At 41.7% G+C, this 18441-nt stretch overlaps 1 protein-coding gene across 12 annotated transcripts in view; it reads right to left on the bottom strand.

Annotated features, from left to right (window-relative positions):
- Positions 1-18441, bottom strand: part of svila (supervillin a) — an 84369-nt gene that overhangs the window by 49852 nt on the left and 16076 nt on the right. For 3 of the 12 annotated variants that reach the window (XM_037078928.1, XM_037078932.1, XM_037078929.1), the window contains exon 1: positions 5060-5308. The exons of 1 other annotated variant lie outside the window; for it this stretch is intronic. In XM_037078928.1, coding sequence (XP_036934823.1) covers positions 5060-5117 — 58 coding nt within the window. In that variant the 5' untranslated portion in view covers positions 5118-5308. Of the gene's footprint in view, positions 1-5059; positions 5312-16628; positions 16793-18441 lie in introns of those variants that run through there. 8 more of the 12 variants (XM_037078931.1, XM_037078933.1, XM_037078935.1 and 5 more) reach the window with 7 other exon arrangements.

Here is an 18441-nt window from a genome sequence, read left to right as displayed (position 1 = left end):
AGAAGGCTTATTTGGAGAGGGCGGTGTGCCTGGATATGTTTGGGGATAGTCATGTATTGTTTCAGCTGGCTGAAATATATGGCTGAGTAAAAACACCACTCATTCCTCGCAAGCCATGAATGATATTCCTGGTAATCTTAGCCATTCATGTTTTCTTTTGACAGTGACCCAAAGATTGGAGTGAAAGTTTCAAAAGTTTAAGACAATGGTTGGATAAATCCTTCAGACACATATTTTTTTACAGTACTAACTGAAACAGTAACATTATCATTCAGTGACCTCTAATAGCTACTGTAGCAATGTGTTCACAGGGCTTAAAAATCTAAACGAATCTGAGTGAAGTCTTGGCTGTAATAATTGAAGGACTGTAGCTGATTCTGCCTCTTAAACCTTCATGTATGTGCGACAACAAAAACAGTTTTGAATGCCAAACAGCAGCAAGTGACCAGACTGTGGGGGTTTTCTTATATAAGTATAAGATAGGTTATTAACATTTTTTTCTTGCAATTTGAAATAGTTTTGGCTTGAGCTGAATATCTTTGCCTGTATTAGTTAACAATTCAGGCAAATGAACACCATATTAACTCATCTGATCGCAGATACATTTATTTGACAAATGTGCTGGTTTGGCTCTGATGCAGCAATCAATCTGCATAGTAACTTACGTTATCAAAAGCATGAATGAAGTAAAATACAAAATAAAATATTTGCCTCCAAAATTGTAATTAAAGCACAGTACTTGAGTAATTGTACTTGGTTACATTCCATCTATGCTTTTGATACTGCAGAAAATGTTAACCATGATGCTGACTCAGCAATGACTTAAGTGGTAAGGTGCACATAGCTTAAATTGATATCTCAAATATTACGACTTGAAAGAGTCAGACATACTGACTGCAGAATGAAGGTGGTTCTTAATCAAATCTTACATGTGTGCATGCTTGGGAAGCAGTAGCAAAAAAAATGAGATGTTTCTTGTTTTCAAAATTGTAAAAATACAAAAGTACACAAGGTGCACTCTGTAATGAATGCATCTGTATGATAAATGAAGACTCCAGTTGTAGCAACACCAATTGTGGTATAGTTGTGAAGCAGTTTGCTACAGCATGCTACTGAGGCTCCCTGTATCCATGTTTATACCAGAGCCCGTGTTTCCCACATCTCTACAATGCAGGTGGCAAGCAAATTGTTATCATGACTAATAGTCATAAAGGTCAAAACTTTAACACCACTTGACAAATACCAGAATTTCCCTTTGAGCAGAAATGTGAAACAAAACCAGATGTAATCGTGAAGGTTAATTAACTGCCAGTGTGAAAACAGCACAAGCATCTGCCCCTCAGGGGCAGCTGTCTAAAGCTTTTGTCAGGTCCAGCATATAGAGTTCTCGACAACCCAGACCTGTATTCCTTTTACACCTCACAAAGCCTATATGTAGTGGCATGTGGGCCATCAGGGGCGACCCCCTGGAAAAGCCCAAGTGCTTCAATACATTCGTCATTCCAGACACAGGCATAAAAACCTCCACAATGTTCACAGATGTGGCAGAGCCTTTGATGCTTGATGTAATCTACAGAAACACTATAGCTGCTAGAGCCAGGAGGGACTACGCCAGGAATTCCTCAGCATTGTGCCCTGTGTGTGTTGACGAGGCTGTAAAAGTGACTCGACACTGATCAAACATGAGGATGAATTTATTTCATGATTCAGTGGCATGTCATTCAGGATCTGAAGTGAGGAAGGTCTTGAATGTGAAGAATGTGAAGGTATCAAAGGTGTGAAGCACAAAGACAGTATAATGCTGTTTGTACACAAAGAAACTATGGCTCAATCCAATTCAAATTTTTACCCCTACCGCTCATTGTCAAGCTCCCCCTTGCCCCTCAGAACAGAACAGAATTACAGAGGGTAGTGGTTGAAATCGCCCCCTGTGAAATGGGACAACATTTCAAGACCCTCATATGTCATCAGTAATCACTGATGACATTTATGTAAACAAACACAACCGGGCATTTCCAATATGCAGTCTTCAGCAGCACTGATTTATCATGTGTTCATTTGCCATTCATCTGATGGAGAGAGAAAAGCTTGCAGATAAAACATCTATACTCCCCTGCCAGTTTGTATTGATATTAGAATAATGGTACCAAATACAACTCAGCAGGTTCCTGCCAAACTTAAGCTACATTTTGGGTGTCATATGCTATCAAAAGGGGGAATGCAACATTGAAATGCACCAAAATGGAGGACTGTCATGCACAAATCAGCATAACAATGTAACTTTTGCTACCTAGCTAGTTAGCTAACGAGTGGCACCAAAAGCAGTATCTTTGCTGCTGGACTTGAGTTAAATTCCAGGTGTTATATGCCATTAAAAGGGGACATGCAACATTGAAATGTATCAAAATGTAGGACTGTAATGTGCACATCAGCAATAACAACATAGCATTAGCTAGCTTGCTAGTTAACTACCAAATCATAAGCAAATGAGTAGCGATTATGTTATCCCATAATAATGAACTGAAACTGAAAGTGTGACATCTCATAAGCTTTGGCCTGAACTGTGCCTCTGAAAAACTTTGGTTTGGAGGGCCATGTAACACTTCACCCTACCACTCTATCCCAGTGAGTACTGGGAGATCCTACCATGTGAGTGCAGGGGTAGAGCTAAATGGAAGAGGCAAAGGGTGCTCTGCTCTGACAAATCCAACTTTAACCTGAATCTGAGGTCATAATTTACAGTTAGATCACATTACAAATACATGAGGGCGCCATCCACAAGAAGACGAGAGAGGATGTCAAACTGTAATATTTACTTTATGTGTTAAGACACAAAACACCCAGAGTGGTAACCAAAGAGGCATCAGGGGCTGAGCATATGTCCAAACTGAGAACTGAGATAGAGGATTAACTTCAATTCATGGGATTACAGCAAGCCCAAAAGGAAATGTGTCACTCTAACAGTCTGCATTACATCACAGTGTGTGTGTGTGTGTGTGTGTGTGTGTGTGTGTGTGTGTGTGTGTGTGTGTGTGTGTGTGTGTGTGTGTGTCTGTGTGTTGCCCACCTACTCTGCCTTGCCTGCTGGGGGACTCAAGTTAAAACTAAAGCCTCACTCAGAGAGGCTTAAAGAAAAGGCATTACAAAACAGATGGAGAATCAGAAATTAGGTGAGACGGTGGCTACAAACAGTAGACTTATGTGACAATAAGCCAGTTGTGTCTTTCACACAAATAACGATGGGAATACAAGCAGTGCCATCTCAAATTCAATTATGGGGAAGAAGCAGAGAGGAAAGGACAGCTACAATGAAGTAATTAAACTCTCAAACAAACTTCAATACACACATACACCCTCCTTCCTCCATAAACAAGTCTCGCTTCTCCTTTAAACTATGGGCCACCTAATTTGGATTCCCAGCCAGTTTAGCAATGAAAGGCTAGATCTCAATACTCACTCACTCACTCAGGAAATATTACATTGAAAAGCAGGAATAAGAAGCACCCCAACAAGCAGACATAGACCTGTGGCCAGTTACCGGTGCATAATCATCCACGAGACACACACAAAGGTCCTGCACAACAGGGCTAGATTAAATCATATATAAATGTCCCTTGAATGTGGCATTTTTTGTTGCATCAGTACTACAGCTGTCACACGGTTGATTCTAAATCAAAAATTTATTGAAATCAGCTCATTTAAAAGCAGACTCAGAGATTCTCGCAGTATTTTTTCTCTCCACCCTTGAGTACTTGTGTGCTCAAGGAAACAAAACCCCGGTTTCAAGACGAACTAGTGAGCCTACAGGTAGTCTGCAGCTGCACCTCCAAACATTTAGCGTGTGCACAGAGAGGAATGAAGACATTTTGAGAAACAAAACTTTCCAACAACTTAATTTCTGTCTTTTGTTGTCTATTGTTGAGTCACTCAAGCGTGGTGGTTTTTTTGTTGAAATCTGGCAAAAAATCAATGGTGTGTCGATCTTAACAAATCCAGATGCGATAGTCTGACGATGTGTAGCTGTCAGTGCAGAAAAATATAAGTTTCGATCAAAAATTGAATTCAAATCGACTTGGAAGAGTCATGACACTCCTAATATTTCTTCTCTCATGTGGACTCATTTGTTCTGATTAATAACAGAATGTCTCTCTCTGACATTTTGGTCTGTGTCATTTCATTTAATGAAGTTACAGACAAAGGAGAAAACCTCCTGCCAACTACTTGTTGGCTAATGTGAGAATTCACTTGCACAACAGGCACATTTTTCCTGTATATTTTCTCTCATTCCCATCTAAAAGCATGTCTCTTTTGTGGAGAAGTTTATACTCCAATAACGGAGGTTAAATTAAAGTGGATGGTGCAATGCAGCTAATAAGCTACAATAACTATCTGCATTGTGGACTCTAACTTCCGCTGTCAAGATGGTTTAATAATGATGAACAGCTCAACCTTTGAATGGCAAAGGTTGCTGAAGTACAACTCAATGCAAAACAATTGCACAGATTTACTTTGGCCTTGATTGTGGACAATGTCCTTAAACTTTAGGTCGACAAGCTGGCTGAAACTTAATTGAAAGCTTGAATTATTTGGAATTGAGACAATTTATCTTATAAAGTAAAGAGCAGAATAAGATTGATAAAAGATTTAAAATGTTGGAAATTCAGTGTGGTTTGTTACCCCAGCAAAATGCACAGATACACAGCAGTGGGCCAACATGCGTGGATATAGCTCAGTCTACATCCTTATATGCAACTACCAAATCTGAGACTAAGTAGCAGTAGAGCCTAGAAATAGCATATTCTCTAAATCAGCCCCCCTGCAGTGTAAAGGGTCCCTCGTCTCTGCTACGTAGTGTCCTTGGTGGCTGCAGCTGCAGTGCAAGGACAGCTAGTTAGAAAGCAGGACAGTGAGAGGCAGAGAGAAATGAAGCCTGCAGTTTCTTGCCTGCCAACTTCTAAGAGCTCAGATTCCCAGCTCAACAACCAGAGTAACTTGTCCCAGAGCTCTCTTCAATCTCGGCTCTACACGCCGCTGCAGAGCCCCAGGTCGCTGCTCTTACCTTGGCTGCAAAACTTGACGTGAGTCAGGTAATTCGAGATCCATGGGTTCCGGTACATTTTGGCAACAAAGTCAGTGGAGAGGGTTACGCAGAAAAGAAGCAAAAGAGACTGAAAGACAGAGCAGCTGCCTTAGAGGTGATGCAGCTCCAAAAACCTAACTATTTGTCAGCGCTCCAGGACAGACAGAGAGAGGAGTCAGGTAGTGTTAGAGAGAAGCAGAGGAGGGTGGGATAGAGGGAGGGGAGAGCGTAGAGAGAGAGAGAGAGATCCCAGCCGCAGTGCTGGGACAAGTAGAGGTGGTCCTGGCAGGCAAACAGAGGAGTGGTGAAGCTGTGGCTGCAGCTCTGCCCCTTTTCAGATTCCTCTCGCTAACCGCTAAGTGCTAACCAGTGCCCACTACAAACAACCTGCAGGGCTAAAAGCTGCTCAACACGGGCTAAGCTCATTAGCTAAGGCAAGCAAATTAGGCCCCATCCCTTCTAAAGACCGAAGAGGTGTCTTGAATGCTACCGGACAGAATGAGGCATAGAGGAGAGGGAGAAATAGTTAGGAGAGTCCCTAGAGAGTGCTGCCTTCCCTTGGCTCACGCACATGAGCAGGATGCCAAAAAAAACCTAGCATCAGAAAGGGAGGGGAGAGAGCGGGTGCACAGGCAGGTTGGATGGAAGTGGAAATGAAATGAGCAGGGAAAGGGGAGAAAGTTAAAATGACCATCTCTGCCAGAGGAGATATTCCAGTCATCTCTTAACGGGGGGGGCAGAGAGAACATACGTACAATAATGACACAGACAGAATTGGAGTTCTATGTCCACTTAAGATCCATGGTAACATTTTGCTTCACAGTTTGGTCCTTCCTAGAACAGCTGAGTACAGTTCTCCTTTTAACACACCCATCAAGAGCATTTTTGTCCCCCACATGGAGCGATATTCCTGTGAGGCGTGATGCCTATAAAGCCATTTCATAGAATGATCATGCTGCATGAATTGCATGAAAAGCAACTGCACACACGAGTGCACCTCACCTATGCATCTATGTGACAATGACATGCTTATCGTGACTGAGGAGGCATTGCAGGGAGGCTGGCACAGAGCCTGTGAATGCTGGGAGAACAGCGAGCTGTATCTTATCTTCACGCTGCACAAAGAGCAAGATCTGTCTGTGCTAAACGCCCCGGCTTCAACACAAAGCAGATCTAGTAGATGGAAACAGTCGCAAATGTCAGTTTCTCAGTTGGCTAGAGAATGGCAAGAAAAGTAATTAGGACAAGAAAAGTAATTAGGGCAGACACATGGTACACACGAGTATGCTAATGACAAGGCCCAGCTGACACAACCGGCATCTAGAGTGACCATACTCAACATGTGCTCGTACACGCTGGTGGACTGTAGAAGTGTGAATCTTCACTGGCCTCACAGTTCGATCATGATTCAGCGGTCAACAATTCCAATGCAGAACGATTCTTGATGCATTGCATCCCCAATGATCTATGTGGCTCGATTATTAATCTTCCATTTAACATCAGTCAGCTGCTGAATTCTTTTACTTGACTTTCGAGTAACACCTCACAGCACCTTCAATATTGTATAGTGTAATTGTAATATCAAAATTATTTTTTTTTTATTTTGTTTTAAATGTAGTCTTTCACTGTTAAAAGAAAATTGCCAAGCTCAGCAGCCAGACTCATGTTAGAGACATTGTCGGTGAGGAGAACCAGGTCGTGTGTCTCTATTCCCCACTGGTCTGCCATTGCTTTGAGAAACTCACACATATTTGCGCCTGTGTGGCTATCATCCATAGCTTTCGTCTGAAGTACGTAGGACATTAGCTTCCAAAATGAGCTGTAACGGTCACGTATGAGACGGTTTGAATTACAATTTATTTATTTTTTTAAATTGATCTTTGGAAATGTAATAATTGACTCATAATCGTCAATATTATGATCGCAATTAGTCGATAATTTATTTTTTTCACCACCCCTACTATGAAGCACCTCTAATGGTATCAAATACAATCACTGGTAAAGTTAATGCCAACCACAACAAGTCCTACTATCCAAGCAGTCATCATCACCTCTGTGCCTACCCCCTGCTGTCTCACATCTGGCTGTCTGACTTGTGTGTAATGTTTGTTTCTTTGACTCATCCGCTACAGGGATGACATCAGATCTACAAAACCACCCAGCGGTTTCTAACATGTTATTAGCAATGATGAGTCTTTGCTGCCAAGGATGGGCAAGACTCTACAGGTCGCTGCAATGATGTAACACTGCTCTTGTTCTTTAATCTTTGTGGAGGATTGTAGGATTTATTCAGAGAGGAGTAGAGGCCACAGAGAGAAGTAGCATGCATATAAACAAAAAGCATGTGTAAAAGCACAAAGACATGGTAATTATTTGGCATTCAGACCACATAATGAGTGATAATCATTAAGTATGCTGCAGCAGGAATGAGGAATGCGAGCATGTGTAGTGCTGCATTAAGAGGTATTACTTTTGCTACACATCACAAACAGGAAGCTGCACTTCAAACACACCAAAAGAAATTAAGCTGAATATTTACACAACGTGAGCCCTGAAATCAATTATGCAAATAAAAATAAAAAAAGTAACTATCTAATCCTTTAATCTAATAAATCTTAGACAGAGACAAACCTTCCCCCCAGGGGGCCATCTACTTCGTTTTGAAGCTCTGCAGCAACTGATTTAAGGTTGCTTCTTTAAATGCTTACACATTGACCATAAACTAGCCTTAAATGGTTAGAAGAATGACTGCACAGAGACCAGAAACTAGATCAGAGGTCAATGAAAATGAAAACTGAAGCCATCTCTGCTACCCCACGACAAAACTGTGGTGAAATAGATATGTCCCAGGAAATCTATAGCCTTTAAGAAGAGCATTCCAGGAAACTATGCTGGGATCCATACAGGTTTGGAAGAAAAAAAAATTGACGATGTTAAAAGTACCCAAATACCTGAGTAAAGATAGTCTTAAAATATCACTTTGGAAAAAGTGAAAGTCACCCATAATCATGAGTAAAAGTATCTGATATTGTGACATGTATGTCTACCATAGGTTGACTAAATGTTCGCCTGGCTGATTATCAGATCTGTTTTTCAGCATCTGACTTATTATTGGAATAGGATAGTTGATACATTAAATACATTAATCATAATATACAGCATTGGCTGCAGTATCAGAGTAGCTAGAAATTAAAATTATCCTCCTTCTCTATCTGGAAGGATATGAACATTGTCCAAATTGGAGATTTGTACAGTGAGGGGAAACTTGCATCCTTCCAACAACTGCAACAGTCCCACAACATACTATCATCACATTTTTTAGATACCTCCAGATTAGAAGCTAGATAAGGACCCACTTACCACGCTATGAAACTATACCTGCACATATACTTGACAGCATTGTTTGCCATGATTTGACCCACAAGGGATCCATCTCAATTCTATGTTTTTCCTGGCAGGCCCATTCTGTATTGTCCAATGCTAAATTTAGGAAGGCTTGGGTAGAAACGCTGGGTACCGAAATCACAGATGATACATGCACAGCAATTCTAAATAGCATACACAACAGTTCAGTAAATGTCAGATGCTGGCATACAATTCAAGAGTGTACATAGACTTTACTAAACAAAATCATGGATTTTTTTTCAAGTTTAAGGAAGCTTCAAAGATGCAACCTTTCAATTTTCCAGTTGTTGCTCTGAATACAAAGGAAATGTCAGTTAACATGTAATCACTAAAAGCAGTTGAAGTGGAATCCCTGAGAGGCATTTTAAATGTTTGCTTTACTTACGGACAATTGAATATATAGGCAATGGAAGTAGTTGAACAAACTTTTAAAGACTAAGAAGTGCAAGTAGTTGAAGTGTCAGTTGATATGAGCACTGAACAACTGTCCAGTCATGTGTAAGTAGAAAGTAGTTCAAGTGTTAGCTTGTACAAAGCAGCCGAATCAGTTAAATCATTCTAACAATGTCGTCATGGCTGCTATATTGGTAAGCTAACAGGTAAAACACAACAAGAAAGGCACATCAGGCTCTTTTAATTAAGTGCCAAGAGCACCAAGAGCAAGGCAGGACATGTTTCATATCATAATAACAGAGCCACACCTCTCCACTAATCATCCCCCAAGATGTTCAGTCAGGCACACATTCAGAGTGGATGCTATTTCAGCTTGGACAAGCTCACATGTGGAGCCAGTCAGTGGGTCATTATTAGATAAACACTTCCAGACGGTCCATGTTTGCACTTAAAATGACCTCTAGCGAGCAGAGGCATCTTGACGGGTCTGCTAAGAGAGAAATGCTTAATGGCTGCGTCATGTTTAAGGTCTGAAGATTATTCAGAGGAGACAATGCTCAGAAAGAGGTAAAGAAATAAGCATTAGCAGGGTTCGTCTCCTGCTCTGGGCTCTTTCACAGCCATCTTCGAAATAAAGTCCAGATTTATGACGTCCCCTAGGAAAGATATCCATCTTGTCTATTGAGAGAGTAGCAGAGGGATCCAATGCACACGGCCATGCCGTCTCGGCAGACACGTAACAAAGTCTGAGCCACTGCACCATGGCCACAAATTCAGCTGAGGGGGTAGAGAATGAAACATACAGATATTCATATGTATACATAAAGGGAGTTAAAGGGAGGAAAACTGAGGCTAAAAGTTGTTTGATGTCTGTAATAGGCATGATGTGATTTCAGTATGAAGCAAACAGATTCTTTAATGAGCCTTTCACCCTTCAAAGAGTAGAAATGTTTTGTGTGAAACAAAATGTTCTTACAATATGTGGATTTGCATATGGAGTTCCTGCTAGGGTTGATGTATAATATGAATATGAAACTTCAAAACTGAATTTGAAGCCAGTATTGAATCCACTTATTCTGTTTTTTCACGATGTCTTTTGGCCAAACCGAGTCAAACTGAGCTGCGCAGATTTGCTTTACCATCACCAGCTTTACTGCGCTGAGTTGAGCCGGGTCGCACCACCGAAGGACCTGCTCCAAAGTAGGGCCAAGCCACGACCACCCACCGCCCAGGCAGGCTACATGATGTCTTGTGACTGTGACCAACTGATAACAAGCACCCTCTACCCCTAAAATAAATGCTCAACTCATCAGACTCAGTAGCCCTTTTCACACAGAGACGCAGTTTGCCAGTTCTCATCTTGAAGACGAACTGCTGTGTAATTCACAGAGAAAGGCGGCACTGTGGCTCCTAAAGAGGCGTGGCGGTACATGTCATGATGATGACGTATGTGTCTTTTTTTCCAAGTCGTTTCCCCAGTGTCCTCCTGTCAATCTAAACACGTACCCACTGACAGTTTATAATTATATGGATGCTGTTATAATGTGTAGTGATTGAGATCCTGACCCACAAAACATCCTGGAAATTGTTACGTTTTTCGCTCTAAATCACATAATTACATAATCACCATCACATGTAGTTACTGCTGCTGAAAACACATTTCCGGTGATGCTGTTTCATATTAAAGTTTTGAAATTATTCAATAATAAGGGGCCTTTATTGTGAAGAAGTTATAATAAATGAAATTATGTTTGTAACTGAATTAGCAGAGGCACTTTGGTGATGGTGATTCTTTGATAGAACTGGGAAGAACGTCATTGGTTTAAGATACACCTTCAAGCAGGCAGCCCAGTTGTGGTGGAAATGCGAATCCATGGTGCATTGAGTCAAACTGAGTAGAGCCAGGCTGGCAGATGTAATGGGAAAATGGCATTACTGGATGTACCTTTTTTTTTCAAATTCAAGAACTCTGGTGAGTTTGTCTGTTCGGGACAGTTTCATTTTGTCATCCAAAAACTGCAACAAGACCACCTGAAGATGGATCTTTATTTGGTTCCAACAGAGACAGGGTGCTGTTTGGGGGGCACTGCAGGAATGTGTGATGAAAGAAATGTGAAGCTGGCATGAATTGGAGAGCAAACACTAGAAAACTGTCAAGAAAGTGACCTTCTGTATAGCAAAATCATGTTGTAGCTATAAAAACATATTGTTATGTTTTTGATGCATCTCTTAACATCCATGTCAATGTATAGGACACACAGAAGTACATGGGTAGTCACACTTGCTTCGTCTGAGATGGATGTTTCTATTTTCATCCACGAGGGGGAATATATTAGGCTTCAATTGAAAAATCTGAGGCACCTGTTGATATTTAAGTAGTTACAGCAGTTGAAATGTTAATTTTGGTCTAGTGGTTAACACAAATGTGTGTTGAGCTTTCTATCCTATCCGTCTTCACCATAACGTAACACCAGGCACTACTGTTTACCCTCACCCCGTCTTGCAGTCGCACCATGCCTTTTTAGAAGCGCAATTGAAAAGGGTCCAATCTGAAACAGTGTTGCGTGGTGCAGCATAGCGTTCTGAACGTTGTGTAAACAAGTACACTGGTATGGGGGTACATTAAAAATTTGCTTCATAACGAAAATATACACTGGTATTCGGTGTGAACCCGTATACCGCCCAGCACTTGTCTTTGATACTTAACGGTTGTAAATAGATACACCAAGATTACACTGACCTTCTCTAGCCATTGTACTGTGTATTAACACCCAGACACAGAAACACACATACCTCAGCATGGCTTTCCCAAAATAACCAACTAGAACTGCAAGCAGTTATGAATGGGGGCCAAGCACCACAGAGCCCACGGAAGTTGGCCCCAAAGGATGACAGGCTCAGGTCAAAAGTGAGTACACAGGCCAAAAGTTTCAGGCAGTAGCTCTTAAATTGTAGGAGGAGTTCTAAAAAGCAGGTTTTGCATATGTGGCGATTTAGCGAACAAAATGTGCAGCAGAAGTGGGCGTGTTCTATGTCAGAAAACCCAGCTCTATTCAGGGAACATATGGATAAGTGTAGCCGTTCGAGAGATATAAACTTCCCATATATTTGGCGCCCCCTAGTGGCAAAAAAATCACAAAATTCAGCTCTTCCCTTCCCAGTGTCATGGCAACCAAAGAACTCAAATTTGGTGTTTTTAGTTTGACCAAGATAGCAAACAGTTTACATTTCTATAGCTAGCTACAGAAATTTGTTCTTAATAATTTACGCATTTTTTGATATTTTTTTATTTTTTTGATAACTTTATATCAGGTCCAGCTGAAGAGTGTACGTGCCAAGTTTCACACAGATGGGACAAAATCCCAAGGAGGAGTTAGAGAAAGTAAGTTTTCCAGTTTTGAGATTTAGCGAAAAAACTTTCTAGGCGGAAGTGGGCATGGCCATTGCAAAGTGATTCAGCTCCATTCAGGGAATCTGGGGATATAAGGTTTTTGAATGTGCGACATACCATGTGGGAGTCCAAATTGCACTGCCCTCCCTTGCACGGTTTAGCCTGCAGCACCACTTTTAGCCGGAGAAAAATGAAAATAAAAATCCTTACAATTACAATAGGGTTCCTAGCACCGCTGGTCCTAAGAAACGAGTATGGAGCTTTACAAAAAGACATACAAGGAAAATTCCACTCACAGGTATTTCTGTGCTCAGGCCGCAAATCTGATGTTTAATGCTATGATGATTTTCCTACAATACCTTTAAAGCTCCATGAAGAGTTAGAAAGAGGCTCTACAATTCCACAGTGCTGACATTAAACCTGACATTTGGTAAAGCTATTTACTTTCTTCTATTAAACCTCATCACAGTCACACTGTTGAACTCAGGCTAATTCTTTATGGGAATTAAAAAAAAGACACCAAACAACAAAAACAGACCAAAACACTTGATAATACAAGCTCAAACATGTTTTTCATTCTTTTAGACTTTTCCTTTTCCTGCTGCTGAATAAGGGACTAAAACTGTGATTGGACTACAAACTTTCCAAACCCAGAATCGCAGTCATGATTAATTTGTTATTACATGAACCAATATAGCACCATCTGTTCCTCAATGATGATGTGACCCTTGTGGCACGCGACGCACCTTGATATCCTGAAACACACATCTACGCTACCCAATTGAAACAGAGCCCTAGGGAAAGAAATATATAGCCGAGTCAGTGCACACTTAGAGTCTTCAGCTGTTAAATAAACACACGTGTGTGTGCTTCAGTGTGATACACACAGCACATCTGGTCAGGAGAAAGAGCTACAGCACCAGAATTCTTCATCGATCCCACTTGCCAGGGAATTTGTTTCCATCCCCGAGTGCAACAGACACCTTCCCAAGAACTGTCATCTTGGTGAAAGGGAATGCTGGAGGGGATGGAGAGACAGTGGTGGAAAGCTTGTGTGTCTCATTTCCCTCCAGAGTCGACACAGTGTGAGGTGAGCCAGCTGAGCAGAGGCTGCCATTGGTGAACTAAACCAAATGTAGCTGCACCGATCAGTGTCTGGCAGGATACACCTATTTCCTGAATAAGAGCTGGGAACTCAGTGAACTATGAGCTCCTTACTGCAGGTCTGCTATGTTTCAACCAAAACAAATAAATGGTATAGGTGACAGACTTTCTGCAAATTGATTATTTAAAGGAACAGTTCATCCAAAATTGAAAATGTATTAATTACCTACCCTGCCCCATATTGATAAAAGCCAGGTGAAGTTTAATCTCTGACAACAGCGTTGCAGTACTCTCCTAGACAACTCAAGCAGTTGGGGACTTGCAAGTCTACGGAAGCCCAGAGACCCAAACTGAATTAAAAGACTTTATTTACAAAGTTGTTTTAAATCCAAATCTTCACTGTAGCTGCCAGGCGAAAAGCGTATATATATAGTAAATTAATTAACAATCCCCTTCTCACCCTCTGCGCAGTATCTTGGCTGTTTCTAGGACTGTGCTCCTCTGGACTGAGGCTTCATATGTGTTTCCTGGGATCTGTTGGAGCCACTCTCCCAGTTTGGGGGTTACTGCCCCGAGTGCCCAAACTACCACGGGGACCACGCTTGCCTTGACCTTCCACATCCGTTCCAGCTGCTCTTTCAACCCTCGGTACTACTCAAGTTTCTTGTGTTCCTTCTTCCTGATGTTAGCATCAGCTGGGATCGCCACATCTATCACCACCACCCTCTTCTGCTCTTTGTCCACCACCACTATGTCCGGTTGGTTAGCCAGGAGCTGTTTGTCAGTCTGGAAGCTGAAGTCCCACAGAACCTTGGCCCTGTTGTTCTCAGCCACCTTCTGTGGTATGGCCCATTGGGATTTGGGGACTTCTATTCCATACTGGTTGCAGATGTTCCTGTATACTATCCCAGCCACTTGGTTGTGCCTCTCCATGTATGCTGATCCAGCTAGCATCTTACACCCTGCTACTATGTGCTGCACTGTCTCAGGGGCTTCTTTGCACAGTCTGCATCTTGGGTCTGATCTACTCTGGTAGATCCTGGCCTCTATGGCTCTTGTGCTTATGGCCTGTTCTTGTGCTGCCATGATTAGTGCCTCTGTGATGTCTGTCAGTCCTGCATTTTCCAGCCACTGGTATTTCTTGATATTAGCTACTACTTCTATCTAACGGTGGTACATGCCATGTAGGGGCTTGTCCCTCCAGGTTGTCTGCTCCTCCTCTGCACTCTCATCAGGGTTCTGCTGCCTGAGACATTCACTTAGCATTCTTCAGGTCTTCCACATTTCCATCGATTTCTGGATGAAGGCCCTTAGGCTCCTGTTGATCTTATACAGTTCCAGACAATCCAGTATCCATGTGTGCGGCATTGAGTTGTAGGCTTTCTTGTAGTCAATCCAGGCAGTGCACAGGTTGGCGACTGTTCTATCAACCAGTAGCTGCCAATTCCTTTCTGTGGCTCGCTCATGTATTGAGCCACATGCTTACTCAGTTTTGCTGCATTGATGCAGGTAATTGGCCAGAAGTTGGATGGGTCCCTTCATAATTAGGTCCTTAGATGATGTTGTTTGGGGATTTGAACCCCGGTCTCCCGCATTCAAGTCAGTGAGCATAAGCACTGTACTTTCAGGGTACACAGCAGCTGCCACCTTTACGCAGGCAGTAATCCAACATTGTTGGACATGGAATTTGAAATCATCACCTGGAATTCTGCGAAATTGAAATGGGTATTTCCTTATTCTGATGATGTGTACATCAAAAGAATTCAAAAATTGTTCAACAGATTGTTCAATTTTTTTTCTTTTCTTGTTTTTTTTTTGATGATACAGGCAACACGGATTGAATTAACAGGATGTGAAGTCCACTGCATCTATACTGAGTTGAGACAGTGTGCAGTGATACATTAATTCACACACACACTCTGTTGTCAGTGTTCTGTGAAAACACACTGGGTTAGATCGACCCTGTAGTAATAGAGCAGCGGCTGGTAAACCTACAAGGACTGTCTTCTCATCTTGAAAGGTGAATAATCCATTAGAGCCAGAGCTCAACTCCCCTGAAAACAAAATAACACACTTGGTTTCTCTCTAATTTATTACCTGGACCCAGACACAACAATGATACGTTGAAACACATGACACATGAACACACTGCACATCCTCTCAACCCCAGTGAGAGATCAGTTGCTCCGGTCCTGAGCCAGTCATATCACAGCAATTAACCCCACGGCAGTCTGACACCACGACAAACAGCTGAGAAAAGTGACGGTGACACAGCCGGAGTGGCAGTCAACCACTGGCATGTAACACAAGACAGTCACAACATCTCCACTCGACTTGCACTGACCCAGAGCCGGAAATCAGATCAGACCTCAGCCAATTAAGTAAAAGTAAAAATAAACCTATCGCTCAGGGCATCATGATTAAATGCTGCATACAGCAGCATCTGAATAAATCTTCAGTTAAGAAGTGAAGGCAGAAGCTCAATTATAACATGCATTTAGATTGTTGGGTGTTGACTATAAGACAAGACAAAGCATATATGAGTAACTATTTAAGACAGGGCTTGTATCTGCGGAAAAACTCAAGTGAAATGATTGGTGTGTGTGTGTGTGTGTGTGTGTGTGTGTGTGTGTGTGTGTGTGTGTGTGTGTGTGACCCTGTTAGGCAGTGCTCTATTTATGTCTGTGAATCCTGACAGAGAGAGGGCAGGTGCAGTACAATGAACAACTGTGGTCTATCCAGACGGTCACTTACCACTTAATCACACATGGAGGAGCTCTGCAGTCCCCAAATCCAAAGCTCACTTAGACTATGCCTAAACTCACATATCACATATGGACAAATGTACTGATGGAGGTATACACTTCCAATGGACCACTTCCAGTCCAGAGCTTGGAAGGAACTACACATTTTAAGAGAAAAATCTGATCCCTGACACATGTTCAGTTTGCTCTAATTTGGTGCTGAGCTGCTTCTAGGCCAAAATGGAGAATCTGGCATTGATCTGACAGTATCATAACCAGACTGTACTTTAATTATTACCATAATCCAGAATGGAAACACATTCTCAATAAAGTACTTTTAAAATCACTTCTCATGCCTGTCAGTGTTGAAATCAATCACAAAACCATCAAAATGTTAATCCAATTGATAAAACCTTTAACAAAAAGTACACTGAAGTATAGTGCTTCAATACCAAAGTCACTCTGACACACAACTAATCTTATAGTCAATCACCAATTGGAAGCCACATACCTTTTATTGTAGTTTATCGTCTCAAAGTGCCATTTACTCTTTAAAAAACAAAACAAAAAACCCCACACTTCAAGTCTTTCTGGTGGGTACAGTAACAAGTTAGCTAAATGACTTCCCTGTTTCTTCCAAAGTCTATTGGTTCCACTGTCCCTGAGAAGGTCAGAGCTCTGGAGGCATGACTACTGGAACATAAAGATAGACTGATAGGTCCACAGGCCCTGCCAGCCAACACTCGCCACCCCCCGCCCACTTTCTATCTACAACACTCCTTTAGAGGCACATGTGTGGCTAGATCCACAACAGGCATGAACCCGGGGTGGGCGGCTGACTGATAAATTTAGAACGGTGCTTTCCCACCTTGTGAGCACCAGGCCAGATCAATCCACTGACAAAAGTGACAAATGGCAGTCATGAAGCCAATCAAGTTGAGGGCAATGGGAAGTCAAGATGACGCAAAAATGACCTCAGAGTCTTGTTTAAAGGCTAGAGATCATTAAATCATATGCATTAAAATAACTTTTGGCATTTTATGTACAGACCATTACCATGGTCGTGTTATAACAAACGCTTCAGGTAGTGCTGAATTAAAAAATTATGGATCATTATCATTACTGAGACTGTCCACACTTGAAAACATCTTAGTATTCAATGTTCTCGACTGTTCAACGTGTTCTAATACACTTGTACTAGAACAAGAATGTCTGTCCAAATGTTTTTAAATGGCATTTGAAATCAAGGAATTAGGTCACACAGGGCAGAATTTTCTATGTCCAATATTCAGATGTATCCAGTAGTATTAAAACAAGTCCTATTGTGTTAGTATTGTGTCATTTAGTCATTATAGCCACATTACTTAATATAATTCATCAAAAATCTTGTGTTTTTTAAAGTAACAACAGCAATTCCTACGATGTTAAAAATATACCAATGTATATATATATGTCAAAATATCAATAGAGGCATTTGGTCAAAAACATTGTGATATTTGCTTTTGACACCCTGTCCAACCATTCATCCTCTTGAGAAAATTTCAAAATGGTGAGATACACATTGTGCATCGTGATGTTATTTTAAGGCCATATAGCACAGCTTTACCTACAGTTGGTATGTCATGTATATTCCATCCACTACTGGGGTTTTAAACAAAACTGATTTTGGCCTGTCACTCTCTTGTGGCACATAGCTCATTGGTCCAGGTCCACTAACAGGAAGCAGCATCAACGATCAGAAGACAGATTCAGTAGACAACATCCCTCTATAAAAGTAAAGAATCTCTGTCTGTGTATCTGTGTATGTGTGCCTCAAATATCTCTGCAGATCAGGATCAGACTGACCTGAGATTTTCAACATGGCAACTGCATGGTTCAAGGGTGTGCAACGTCACATTTGTTTGGACTACAATGACACCATTAATAAATGCTTTACCAATTCTTCTAGCATTGTTAACCGTAGCCACCATAGTCACGTGCGCACCAGAGCCAATCACTGCAGAGCTCACTTCCACAAATCACCTTAAGAAACAAGCTGATTTATACCTGCAGCGACGCGAGCTGGACCAGGATTTTGCCGGTGGTTCGGTCCTGTTCTGTGCATCTAAACTGACTGTTGGGGATTAATGAGACTAAACAAGTCCGGACCAAGTCTGAGGAGATCCAGATACACAAGGACAACAAAGTGGAATCAGAATCTGTGGATGTTCGTGTGTAGCTAGCCGCTAGCCCAACCCCACACGGTCCACCTCCCGAGCTGACGGACCGGACGCAAACAGACAGAGGCCGGCAAATTGGGGGTCTGTTTTGGTCCACAGATTTTC

The sequence above is a fragment of the Acanthopagrus latus genome, chromosome 19 (assembly GCF_904848185.1).
Source record: "Acanthopagrus latus isolate v.2019 chromosome 19, fAcaLat1.1, whole genome shotgun sequence".
Classification (NCBI taxonomy): Eukaryota; Metazoa; Chordata; class Actinopteri; order Spariformes; family Sparidae; genus Acanthopagrus; species Acanthopagrus latus.
Note: the sequence above shows the minus strand (reverse complement) of the source record. Positions and strands in the feature narration are given on the sequence as shown.